This window comes from Hibiscus syriacus, unplaced genomic scaffold, assembly GCF_006381635.1.
Source record: "Hibiscus syriacus cultivar Baekdansim isolate YM2019G1 unplaced genomic scaffold, ASM638163v2 tig00112293_pilon, whole genome shotgun sequence".
Classification (NCBI taxonomy): Eukaryota; Viridiplantae; Streptophyta; class Magnoliopsida; order Malvales; family Malvaceae; genus Hibiscus; species Hibiscus syriacus.
This window is the reverse complement of record NW_024063296.1, coordinates 2,963,582-2,977,151: the sequence shown is the minus strand read 5'-3', so window position 1 is coordinate 2,977,151 and position 13,570 is coordinate 2,963,582. Positions and strand designations below refer to the sequence as shown.

Sequence of the window (13,570 nt, the reverse complement as noted above, 5' to 3'; positions counted from 1 at the left end):
AGGTTTTTATCGTTGCATGAGCATAAGATCTGCTGACGAACATGCTCAGCGTGCTAGAGGGAATATGAATCAACTGTCATATTAGGCTGATAACCAAATGGAGGATTAGGCAAATCCCATGGTCGCAACAAATAATGTTCCCTGAAATGTTACAAGACCACGACTGTTACGAGATCACTCGACTCCTATTATTGATTATCTAAATCCTGGAATCATGGCACCGGAAATTCAGGTAGCCCACTTTGAACTCAAGCCATTGATGTTCAACATGCTAAATTCTATCGGTCAATTTGGTGGCTCACCTAATGAAGATGCTATACAACATGTACGTGCTTTCATTGAAGTGAGCGACTTGTTTAGGCAGCAAGGTGAGCATGAAGACGTGCTAAAGCTAAATTGTTCCCTACTATTTGCACGACCGATCGAGAGCTTGGCTTAGTGGAGTCTCATCCAGATCAATGGAGTCTTGGACTGATTTGTGCAAAATAATTTTGCTTTCATATAATCCGCCTAACATTAATACCCAACTTCTCAATGACGTCACAAGTTTTTGCCAAGGTTTTGAAGAGTTTATGTATGAGTGTTGGGACCGATACAAAAGTTTGCTTTGTAAGTGCACCAACCATGGATTCCACGACCAGACTTGAGTTGTAATCTTCTACAATGGAGTCAACGCACCCACTCGCATGATGTTGGATGCCTCGGTGAATGGTACTCTACTTGAAAAATCACCCGAGGAAGCCATTGATATCCTTGATAGGATAGCCAACAACGATTATCAATTTTTGTCTACTAGGTCTGGAAGTGGAAGGAAGGTGTCTGGGGAATTTGAACTCAACGTCAAGGATTCAATGTATGTCTAACTTTCTGCTATAGCAAATGCGTTGAACACTTTACGGTGTTCTTTCCAGGTGAAAGAAGTTAAGGTAACCAGTTCAGCATATATTTTTTGTCGTAAGAACCATCATAAGAGTGAATGCCCAGAAAATCAGGAGTCTATCAATTTTTTGGGCAATTTTCTTAGAAGCAACAACAACCCCTACTCTAATACCTACAATCCTGGATGACGACAACATCCAAATTTTTCATGGGGTAATCAAGGGACTAACAACAACCATTCAAGCAACCCTAACAAGCCACAACAAAATATTTCTAAACCTAAAAATTTTCAGCCTCAACAGATGCCCTGGCAAAATATTAACAAGGGTTCAGCATCTTCCTCAAATTCTAAGTCCCTCGAAGCTTCACTACAAGAATTCATGTCCTCAACAAAGGCCCTACTGCATGAACACTTTATTACAAAGCCAAGAAGCTTTATTTCAAATTCATAGCTCATCTTTGAGAGCGTTAGAGAACCAAGTGGGCAAAATTGCCACAACATTGCATTCTCGCCCATAATGAAGCCTTCTTTGTGATACTGAGGTCACTAAGCCTCAAGGAAAGGAGCACTACAGTGTACTTACGCTGAGGAGTGATACCCAAATTAATCTAAAAGATAAGCTTGGGGGAAAAACATGAAATTTCTCACCATGACATTACATATGAAGAGTTTGAAGGTCAAGCTGAAATTGTTGAACAATAAGATTTGCCTAAGGGGAAGGAGAAGGACGAGGGTTCAAAAAGTCTTCCTACTGATGGAGGAGAATTTATTGCAACATTAAAAGTTTCACCCCCACCTGCAGTAGCTAAAGTCAGACTCCCTCCACCCTCCCCTCAATGGTTGAAGAAGCATAACGATGAGATCCAGTTTAAAAAGTTTGTTGATGTCCTTGATAAGTTGTATATTAACATTCCATTACTTGAGGCCATTGACCAAATGCCTTTCTATGCCAAATTTTTTAAGGATATTGTCATGAATAATAGAAAGGTGGAAAAACTAGAAAATGTTGCCACGACAAAATAATATTGTTCTGCACTGAGTAAACTTCCACCGAAGCAAAGAGATCCTGGAAGCTTTGTTATATTATGTTCCATCGGTGACAACAATGTTGGGAGAGCCCTATGTGACTTGGGATCAAGCTTAAATATGATGCCCCAGTCCATATTTATTATGCTTGGAATGGGTAATGCTCGACCAACCACCATGATTTTGCAATTATCTGAACGATCACAAATTCGTCCTGAGGGTAGAATTGAAGATATCATTGTAAAAGTAGACAAGTTTGTCTTTCTTGTAGAGTTCCTTATTCTCAATTGTGAGGCCGACGACAATGCGCCTGTTATTCTTGGGCATCTTTTCTTAGCCACAAAGTGCATCTTAATAGATTTTGATAAGGGAGAGTTCACGATGAGGGTGGCTAATCAAAGAGTCACAATTAATGTCTTCAAAACTCTTAAATATATCGATGATTCTGAAGAATGCCATTGAATTGAAGACATGGATTTAGTGGAGGAAGCTAGGGCAGAAATTTTTTGCCAGGGTAAATTTTTACATCTAGAAGAGTATGATACTCAAGGCCAAGATAATACTTTCTAGATAGAAAACTGTGAAATTTTTTTCCATGGAGATACTTTACAACTGGAGGAACACAACAATTTTGGCCAAGGAGATTTTTTTTAGAATGCAGTAAACAACAAAATTTGCTAAGACATATTTTTTCCGATTAAGGAAAATGAAAGAATTACTAAAGATGAATTAAATGAGGAGTTCGAGGACTATTCATTGGAGGTGGAACAGTCTAGCTTATTACAAGCTAGATTAGGTATGAGATTAAAATCCCTTGACTTCAATGAATTCATTCCTCCAAAACCTTCGTTATAGTATGCACCTACATTAGAATTTAAACATTTATCATCACATTTGAAATATGCTTATCTAGGTAGTGATGATACTTTTCCAATTATAATTTCTACTAGTCTAACCCCCTAGTAAGAGTATTGTTCGTTGAATTTTTTTCGCGGCATAAAAAAACTCTTGGGTGGACTATGACAGACTTGAAATGAATCAACCTACCATATGCATGCACAAGATCCAGTTAGATGATTTCCACTACAATTCTATGAAACCCTAATGAAGACTTAACCTAATAATGAAGAAAGTGGTGATGAAGGAAATCATAAAATAGCTTGATGATGGGGTGATCTATCCCATATCCGATAGTTCTTGGGTCAGCCCGATTCAATGCATTCTGAAAAAAGAGGCGTGATAGTGATAAAGAATGAGAATGACGAGCTATTGACAATAAGAGCCATCACGGGGTGGAGGATTTGTATGGACTATCGGAACCTAAACAAAGCAATGAATAAGGACCATTTCCTCTCCCTTTTATCGATCAAATGCTTTATCATTTGGCGGGCAAGGCATTTTATTGTTTCCTTGATAGATATTTTAGGTATAATATGTTAGAAAAAATGTTAATCTGAGATAATAATAATAATAATAAATATTATTATATAATCGAATGAAGTAAAATAAATAAAACTTAAAGTAGAGGCAAGAAATTGGTTTACTCATGTTTAGACACTGATTCGGATGAGTATAGTAACATAAATCGAAGAAGAATTTTGTTGAGGCCTGTATGAATAGTTTTCTTAAGACAGATTCATCCTCTTCTCGGTGCTTTAATTAACGTTGGACGTCGGTCTCCCAAGATACAATAACAAATGATCACAACAGTAAGCACAACTGTAGTCAAACACAATCTTGCCTTTCTCTATCACCGAAAAGAACGAATTTGGAAGGAACTTTCTAAGTATTATCATAATCCAACTTTGTGAATTGTGTCTCAAAGTTGTCTTTGTAACTTGTGTTGTGTTATGTCTTAGAATTGTGCCTTAACTAGCCTATATATAGAGGAGGAAATGGATTGAAGGATTAAGGCCTTTCGATAAAAGGACTTAATCTTTCAATTAAATGACTTATCCTTTTGATGAAAAGTGCTTAACCTTTTCATGAAAGGATTTAATCTTTTAATGAAGAGAATTGTTGAATAGGTATGATTGAATGGATGTAAATTTAAACCAAAAATTAAGTTCATTCATCAAGTGACATTACTTATTATTAATTAGCTATAAATAACACCAATTCATTCAATAATTTTTCCAACTATCCCCCACATGAATGAACTTGACTCAATATGGTGATAGATTCTACGTTTGATACTTGCATAGGATAGGTAGGCATCCCCCTTTGAATATTCCCTTGTGAAAATATGTTTACCTTACTGCTGTCTAGTAGACGTGATGTCCTTGAACTATCCTGTCGTTGGTGTAAGCGATGACATACCTCATACAAATATCTCACTGACAAGAATTTGGTTCTCATGGTTATGTCCATATAGCCGTGGAAATCTCCTGGTTCTTCAAGAGTTTAGAGAACTATGCCCCGTTAGTCTCTTTGAAGCAACTCCAATTTACTATCACATAGGTGACTTATGTTGTTCGGTTCACTGAAACATATAGTTCTCATTAAAAGCATTGTTTAACCTTTTCCACATTTTTAGTCATTATTTTTATCATAGGAGTGGACTTGGGGATAAAAACCCCCCACAATGACCCCACAAGGTCTATGCAAGTAGGTTGTCTCATCGAACTTAGATATTGTGATCTCCAGTCAACTAAGTTGGGTTTTCTTTCACATAGAACCTTAAATATTAATGGGCTTTAGTCACATTCCTTTCAATGTTTATCAACTTGATCTCGATTCAACTTATCGTTTACTGGATCCAAAATGTTATATTTTGATCTTACAAAATCAATATAGATAACTCTATTTGAGATCAATTGTTTAATGATATTATGTCGACGACGTATGTGTCTTGACTTACCATTATACTTATACAAGGCACCCCCACACTTTGATGTAGTTGTAGGAAACCTTTCTACATTTCCATAACTCATATGGTTTCTCACCTATTTTCTTGTAAGTTGCCTTATTTAAAGGTAATTTTCTAATAAAATAACTTACTCCACATGTTCTGTGACAACTCATAACATGGCCAAATGTCATTCATAATTATTTAGCAATCTTATGGATACTATACACTTCTTATGGTGTATCTGACAATTCATTCAAGATGTAATTCTGACATAGAAACATAGAATAGTTTCAAGCTTTAATGACAACAATGTCTATCTCATCCTCTCTATGAATAGGAGGATCATCCTATATTTGACCATATTCAATATGATTAAATATAACATCTTATGTCGCTATTTCTTGAAATTATATCCATGAATTTCACATACTTCTCGTTGTGGCTCACAACCACAGACATCATTAAATTTTATTCAAATTCTGAATAGGAATCAACATTTCAAATCACGAGTTAGGTGAATCAGTGGGGTTACCATTGTTTCATTTAAAACACGTAACCAGAATTTGTAAATATTCCAATAATAATTTGAAAGTTAATTCAATTTATTTTATCATTTGTTTTTGTTGAACAACAAAATTTAATTAGAAATTAAAATTACAAAACAAAATTAGTAACAATGTTGTTACCTCCAAACGATTTCTGTTATCAATAGTAAATCAAATAAATTTTGTTGAACAACAGGATAAAATCCTGAAACATAATTATAGGCCCGATTTTTGTTCACATACATATTAATTTCATTCGGTACCTTATTTATCGCAACAAATTTTAGTCAAAACTAAAATCCAACAATTGAGTAATTTTTGTTAAACGAAGTGAATTTAGTAAAACTAAAACCCTAAACAAAAATTTACAATCACCATTATTTTGTTGATTCCGTTAAATGTCAGGATTTAAACTAAAATCCGAAACAAAACCAACTTCTGTTGGACAACAAGATTAAAACCCAAAACAAAACCACTTTCGTTGAACAACGAGAATTTAATAAATTAATTCTCGAAACATAATTAAGTTCTTTTGAACGATGGGAATTTAATAAAACCCGAAATAGTAGTATAATCTCAATGTATAGATATTACAAAAGAAATATTGAATGGTTACACATACCTTTTCGATTTCTTGATCAAAATTCACCATTTGTAAAAAAACTATGAGCTTTATCACGTTAGACCAAGGTTTGTCCTTAATTTTGAAACCTGCAAAATGTTTCATAGCGAACTTGAAAAGGTTTTACAAAATATTTCATGTGTACCTTATCATCGAATCACCAAGTACGCAACCATCAACAGACGTAATGGTTAAAAAAATCTTCACAATGTAGTGATTCATACAAAAACAATATCATTTGCAAGTTATCCACGCAAGTTGTGCCAATACACTTGACTTAAGTCTCCAAGGTTGGTTTCAATGATGAGGCTCGTAGACTAGACTTAACCGTGTAATCACTAGTTTGAATACCAATGTTGTTGCAAATCGTGCTAACCAACAATTTAGAATGAGTTGTAAATGTCTCCCTATAGTGTTTGTCTTAATTTAAAAATCAATAAATCACTTGTTCATATATCTCGGATTAGAACAAAAAATTATTAGAATATGTCTTAAGATTGTTAGAAAAATGTTAATCCGAGATAAAAATAATAATAATAAATATTATTATATAATCAAACAAAATAGAATAAATAAAACATAAAGTAGATGCAAGAAATTGGCTTACTCATGTTTAGACATTGAATCAGATGAGTAGAGTAACATAAATCGAAGAAGAATTTTGTTGAGGCCTGTATGAACAGTTTCCATAAAACAGATTCGTCCTCTCCTCGGTGCTTTGATAACGTTGGAAGTTAGTCTCCTAGGATACAACAACAAACAATCACAACAGTAAGCACAACTGTAGTGATCAGTCGAACACAATCTTGCCTTTGTCTATCACCAGAAAGAATGAATTTTGAAGGAACTTTCTAAGTGTTATCAAATTTAACTTTTTGAATTGTGTCTCAAAGTTGTCTTTGTAACTTGTGTTGTGTTATGCCTTATAATTGTGCCTTAACGAGCTTATATATAGAGGAGGAAATGGATTGAAGGGTTAAGACCTTTCAATGAAGTGACTTAATATTTCAATAAAGGACTTATCCTTTTGATGAAAAGTGCTTAACCTTTTTATGAAAGGATTTAATCTTTTCACGAAGAGAATTGTTTAATAGTTATGATTGAATGGATGCAACTTTAAACCAAAAATTAAGTTCATTCATCAAGTGACATGACTTACTATTAATTATCTATAAATGGCATCAATTCATTCAATAAATTTTCCAACATAATCATATCGCCAGAGCACCATAAGATCAAGAGAAAATCACTTTCATGTTCTATATGGAACATATTCATTTAGGATGATGCCATTTAGATTATGCAATGGCCCGATAACTTTTCAGAGTTGTATGATAGCCATTTTTTCAGACAAGGTGGAGGACTTCTTGGAAATATTCATGGATTATTTTTCCGTCTCGCGTGATAACTTTGACTGATGCCTCAATAACTTGTCTAAAGTACTGAAGCAATGCGAGGAGGCCAACCTTATGCTTAATTGGGAGAAATGTCACTTTATGGTGACTGAAGGAATTGTGTTGGGTCACAAAATTTCTCGTCGCGACATCAAGGTTGATAAGCTCAACGTGGAAGTGATTGATAAGGTCAACGTGGAAGTGATTGAGAACCTTCCTCCACCCACCACTGTGAAGGGCATAAGGAGTTTCCTAGGGCATGCAGGGTTTTATAGGCATTTCATCAAGTATTTTTCAAAGATTTCAAAGCCTTTATTTCTTTTTCTTCAGTAAAATCAAGAGTTCATTTTCAATGATGAATGCCTCAACGCATTCACAAATATAAAGAAAAAACTTGCCTTAGCACCAATTGTTATTCCACTAGGAAGCCCCTTTCGAGCTCATGTGCGATACAAGTGACTACGTAGTAGGGGCGGTGTTATAAAAAAGAAAGGGTAAAATATTCTATGTCGTTTATTATGCTAAATGTACCCTAAATGATGCATAACTTAACTACACCACTACTGAAAAAGAATTAATTTATGGGGTATTCGCTTATGATAAGTTTAGGGCATATCTTATAGGCACTAAGGTCATTGTACACACCGATCACTCAGCCATTAGATTGATACTCTTGTTGCAAGAACTTGATTTAGAGGTGAAGAATAGGAAGGATACTGAGAATCAAGTAGCAGATCACTTGTCTAGGCTAGAGAACAAAAAAATTTGCCATGACATGAAAGAAATTCAAGAGGAATTTCCTGACGAGAAAATATTATTTTCCAAAGCAGTGTCGTGGTATGCTGACAAAGTTAATTATCTTGTTAGTGGTATTATGCCTATAGATTTATCTTGCCAGGGCCAAAAAAAGTTCATACATGATGTTTGTCATTATTATTGGGATGAACCATTCTTATCAAACAATTTAGAGATCAAATAATCCAGTTATGTGTCCCCAAAGAAGAACACAAGGATATTCTATTTCATTGCCATACATCCCCGTCTGGAAGGCACTTTGGTGGGATGAGGACTGTTGTAAAGGTCCTCCAATTTAGCTTATACTAGCCCACCTTGTTCAAGGATGTGAAAGACTTGTAAAGTCATGTGATCGCTACCAACGCACTGAGAATATATCGAAGAGAAATGAGATGTCATGGCAAAATATTTTGGAAGTGGATCTCTTCAATGTATAAGGGATTGATTTTATGGGCCCTTTATATCGTCCTTTGGCGATCTATACATAATGTTAGCTGTGAACTATGTATCTAAATGGGTTGAGGCCATGGAAACACCTAGAAATGACTCCAATATCGTGCTAAAGTTTTTGCACAAAAATATATTCACACGTTTTGGAGCACAAAAACACTCAACTGGTCGCACAACTACTTCTCCCCCATCACCACTCAACTCTGAAGATACAAGATCTGATAGCCTACCCCCTTTCAAGCGACGTCGTATGTCCCCTTTTCATTTGCATGACATTTAGATTAGTTTAGCATTACTTAGTTTTCATGCATTGAGGATAATGCATCCCTCAAGTTTGGGGGAGGTGTTGTGTTTCACACTAAGTTAATTGCGTTGATAATGTTAAGTATAAATAATTTCTTTTTTTCATGGCATAGGTTATGATTAGCGTAGTTACTTGGAATTAGTTAAAGATGCCCAATGATAAAAGAAATTTTTTGCCTTGGCCAGAATTATTGTAGATGACTGTTGACGAGGATTAAGACAACCTTAGGACTAGATTCTTTGTGACTCTTTTAACACGATTATATGTTTTCTATGCTTAAGGTACTTAGAAATTTTGAGGTTAGAACTTTTGCGTGCCTTGGCATAAAATGATTGAAAAATATTAAGTTAAACTACTTAGTTCTATGAATTATGTTAAGTTATAAATAAATGCCTCGACATAACTGTAGAGGGACACTCCTATGTGTATCAACATTGCCTGGAAACCTTACATGAATAAATGGTAGCCTTGGTACATGAGTTAATGAAAGTAGTAACAAGATAACTTTACCTGACTAGCTAGGGATGGAAGGTATGCTCCCTTTCACCTAGAGTGTGGATGATAGGCGTGATGGGCTGACTCCTCTCGTAGCAGTGTTAAAATAATAATAATAATAATAATAATAATAATAATAATAATAATAATAATAATAATAATAATAATAATAATAATAATAATAATTTTGATTAAATTTTCTGAAATTAAATAAATAGGAGTGACAATGTTCTTAATGAATAATTTTATGCCTCGGAAAACCAAAAGAACTTACTAGGGAGTTTTCTAAATTTGTTAAACATTAAATAGATACAATTACACACACATACTGACAAAGGTTCTTTACCCAGGAAAGGTACATGACTTCTCGGTTAGTCTAGCATGTTAAGACCAAACTTGTTGATTAGGGTTGAAACTTTAAACCACTTAACTGTACTAATTTGTACTTTGCCTTGACACTTTATTTTTCTACTGCTCGTTATCCATTGATTGAGGACAAGCAATAGCTTAAGTTTTAGAGTGTGATAACTCTGTAAAAAGACTATATTTTAGGTCTTTTTACTTAAGTTATTGATTTTCTAAAAGCAATTGACATAGCATTTAAGTTACATATAGTTGCATTTAGAACATTGGTGCATGTGGTGGATAAGTTTTTGTCGCAAAAAAGTTTATTTTATTAAACTGATGCTGCTAATTAGAAGGGTTTGTGTTGGGTGTGATGATGAATGTGGTAGAAAATGGCCAAGGAAAAATTTATTTGCCGAGACAAATTCTATGCTAGGGCCAGAGGAACTGAAGTTGATGACAGTGAGGAATAAGTTTTGCAGCGGTGAGTTTTATCTCACAAGTCGGACGCAGTGCGAGAAAAAATTGTTGACGTCGCATGGTCACCTATCCAAGACACCTCACGTGAACCCCTGACCCCACTAAGGATTTGGGACCACTGCCAGCTGTAATTTTATTCACACAATGGGTGTGAATTCAATGGTAGTTGTGGAAATTTCAAGGGCACTAAATCATAGAAATTATCACTACAAATATCAGTTTATTTCCTCCATATAAGAGAGACATATACCCTAAAAGAAAGGATTAGAGAAAGGCGATAGTAGTACCTCTTTTCCATCGTTCCCCCTCTCATCCGTCCTTGGTGCCCTCTATAGCCAAGCTTCGCTGGAGCAGTGGCGAGGCCCTCGAGAGAGGCTAGCTCGCTAAACCAGTCATGGTGGTAGTCTGATGTCATGACAGAGCTTTGTTCTGGGAGTTTTTCTTCCTCTTACTCTTTATTTCTTATATTTTAAGGGCTTGTACTTAATGAATATTTTTGGGACGATGTTAGCCACAACCTACATTGTTTTATTTGGCGTCGGAAATGCTTGGATGATATTTTATTTTATGGTTAATGAATGATTAAGTATGTTTTTGTTAATTATTGTTTTGTTCGTTGTTTTAATCTTTTTCCTTGACACTATAAGAGCTTTTGTAACATTATCTGGTGCCTTGGCAAAATATTCCTAGTCTTTGTAAGAGCTTTTGAAAGATAGCCATTTTCTAGGATTTGATACCTAATATCGAGATAGTTAGGTTAGATCTACATGAACTAGGGAACTAATCTAGGATGGTGAGGTTCTAATCTACCTTAGAAATAAGGAGAGTATTTCATGGGACTAAGAAGGATAAATGCTTGAGTAGATAGGCTAACGCTACTATTTACTCTAAAGAGTATTGTCATAGCAACATTTTGACAACCCAAAGGCTATAGTTTACACTGAGTAGTATTGTCGTAGTAAAATTTTATCAGGTTCCATGCTAGAGATACTCTTGGAAAACTATAGCAAATCATGTCGGCCATTTTAGGCATAACATACTATATCATCCTAGACATAGATTAATTTCTCGTCTTAGAAAATCCAACCCAAATGCTCCGTTAGAAGTTTTATTGTGTGAGGTTTTCATTCTATATTTAGAATTCAAATATTTTTAGCCTTGGCAACTTTTATTTGTTTATTATTGCATATTTTTCTTGCCACGACAAAACGTTTCTACTCACTTCACTTCATACTTTTCTTGCCTCAGTATACTTTTTCCATTTGTTCATACCATTTCCTACTGCTTACTTTTCCTTTGTGAATACCATTAGACAAGAAACTTAGGATTAGTTAGTGACAAATACTTTTATCCGTGGCAATCTTTAAAGATTTCCCCCAGTCCTTATGTAGACAATAACTCACTTACTACTATATTACTTGCATCGATTGTGCATACTTGCACAAATTTACATGCCACAACACACATATTGGATCACTTTTACTTGCATCGATCAATGACTAGCCACCTTTTATAAAAACAATGTTGGATGAAGGAGTTAGTTGTGTAACACCCTAATTTTTGGGTTAGTAGTTTTGAGTTAACCCGAGTGGGTTATGGATAAACTTACCATCCTATCATGAAGCTTTGAGTCTATGTTGGGGGTTTTTGGGGTTAGATTTAAGCCCAAAGAGTTAAAAATGGTATTTTAGATTTGGGGTTAAGTGTGAGAGACCACTTTCTATCCATGTTTGTCTCATTTCTTTTTGCAAGAGTAGCAAAAGTGCAAGCTTTTTTTCCTCTATTTCTATTCTGAAATTTCAAAGTTATCAAGTATAATCAACTCCTATAGAGCTTCACTTTAAGATCTCAATCATGAGTTTAGCCATGGTGGAAAAAGTATGGGTTTTAGTGGGGTTTTGAGTTTTAATGTCTAAAAGTGATTATAATCCGTTTTTAAGGTATATGAATCATGTTTTGCCTCTCTTAAGTTCCTATATAGCTTAGTAATTCGTTTCCTTGATTGTTGTTAGTGAGAGAAGTGGGTGAAGGCTCCAAAATCAAAGGCAAAGAAAAAGTGGTGCTTGGGTGACCTTGGGGTTGGTTCTCCAGAAACTAGTAGTATGGTAACACACCCCTAATAGTTATATAATTCTTGTAGAATAGAATGTGTGGTTTGGTTGCTTGTATGTATTCATGAAGCATTTTGGGTGCATTTGGGGTTCATAGAATAAAATAGAGTATTTAATGTTGTTCATGCATAAAGGAATGGCCTTTTATGATCCTTTGAACCTACATAAGCTTTAAATAACGTTTCAGGAGCCTTGTGAGGGTCTTAGTAGTGTTTGATAAGGTTTTACTCATGCAAAATATGTTATTCTAAGTTTAGGGTATCATTATTGTATTAATAGTACCGATATTGTTTGTTTGATAGGCATAAATCAAGGGTTTTGGTTGGGTTGTATTAGTACCTTGTTCTTAGGGTATCAATATTGTTCAGAAGGTATTGATACTTGAGGTTTAGTATCAATACTAGTAGATAATTTCAAATTCTAGTAGCCAAAATGGTTACGATACTAAGGCAGTATTGATACGACAAGAATGTGGTATCGAAATACTAGGTAAGAATATCGATACTAGGTTATTTTTACAAACTTTGAATGCAAATTGGGTACCGATACTCGGGGTATTATCGATACCACCAGAGGTTAGTAATGATACTCTAGGTAAAATTATTAGTACTAAGGGCTGACTCAAATTCCAATATGCTGAATTGGTACCGATATTCGGGTTAATATCGATACCATAAGAGAAAGTAGTATCGATACCAAAAGGTTAAGTATTGGTACCATTGTGAAAGTGAAGGCTATAAGCCTTGCTTTGTCTAAGGGACTCAGAAAGTGGTTAGGATTGATGGGACCTCTAAATAAAATGTAACACTTATTTCCCATATATGTTCCCTTACACAAGTCGCAGATGTCACATGTCTTTTAAAACGTTTATGTACTTGAAAACCAGTAAAATTTGGTTTCTTTAAATAAAACGGTTTAGTAAATAAATATACTTCTACTATAACACGTGACAAAACCCATATTAAAACAATACGAACTCTTTTTACACGTATACATGCCGACTAGAAATTTAAAACAACAGTAGCATGTCATTACTAATACTGGTAAGTAATCTTTGATGATTGATGCCAAGCTCAGCTCCATACTCCACTCGCTCCTTTTACCTATGCGTGAAAATCATCACATGCTAAGCATACACTTAGTGAGGTATAAGAAGAGTAAGTAAAATATTTTAAAGCATAAGTAAGCCATAAAAGATCAAAATATGATTTAAATTGTATAATATATATATATATATACGCATAAAATTGACTTGATAAGCCAAACTTCCCT

General features: G+C 34.7%; 1 protein-coding gene across 1 annotated transcript; it reads left to right on the top strand.

The window, feature by feature from the left end:
• Positions 1–214: 214 nt before the first annotated feature.
• Positions 215–2,368, top strand: LOC120177572. The gene is made up of 3 exons (XM_039183671.1): positions 215–368; positions 1,584–1,867; positions 1,937–2,368. The coding sequence occupies exons 1-3, from the start codon at positions 215–217 to the stop codon at positions 2,366–2,368; spliced, it is 870 nt and encodes a 289-aa protein (XP_039039602.1).
• The last annotated feature ends 11,202 nt before the right edge of the window (positions 2,369–13,570 follow it).

What these genes read in the sequence shown, in the direction of transcription:
- LOC120177572 (XM_039183671.1), top strand. Translation starts at nt 215, where the DNA reads ATGGCACCGGAAATTCAGGTAGCCCACTTTGAACTCAAGCCATTGATG. An exon ending in CGACTTGTTTAGGCAGCAAG is followed by an intron (nt 369 to 1,583) that starts GTGAGCATGAAG and finishes TTGAACAATAAG; the next exon opens with ATTTGCCTAAGGGGAAGGAG. An exon ending in TTGTCATGAATAATAGAAAG is followed by an intron (nt 1,868 to 1,936) that starts GTGGAAAAACTA and finishes CTTCCACCGAAG; the next exon opens with CAAAGAGATCCTGGAAGCTT.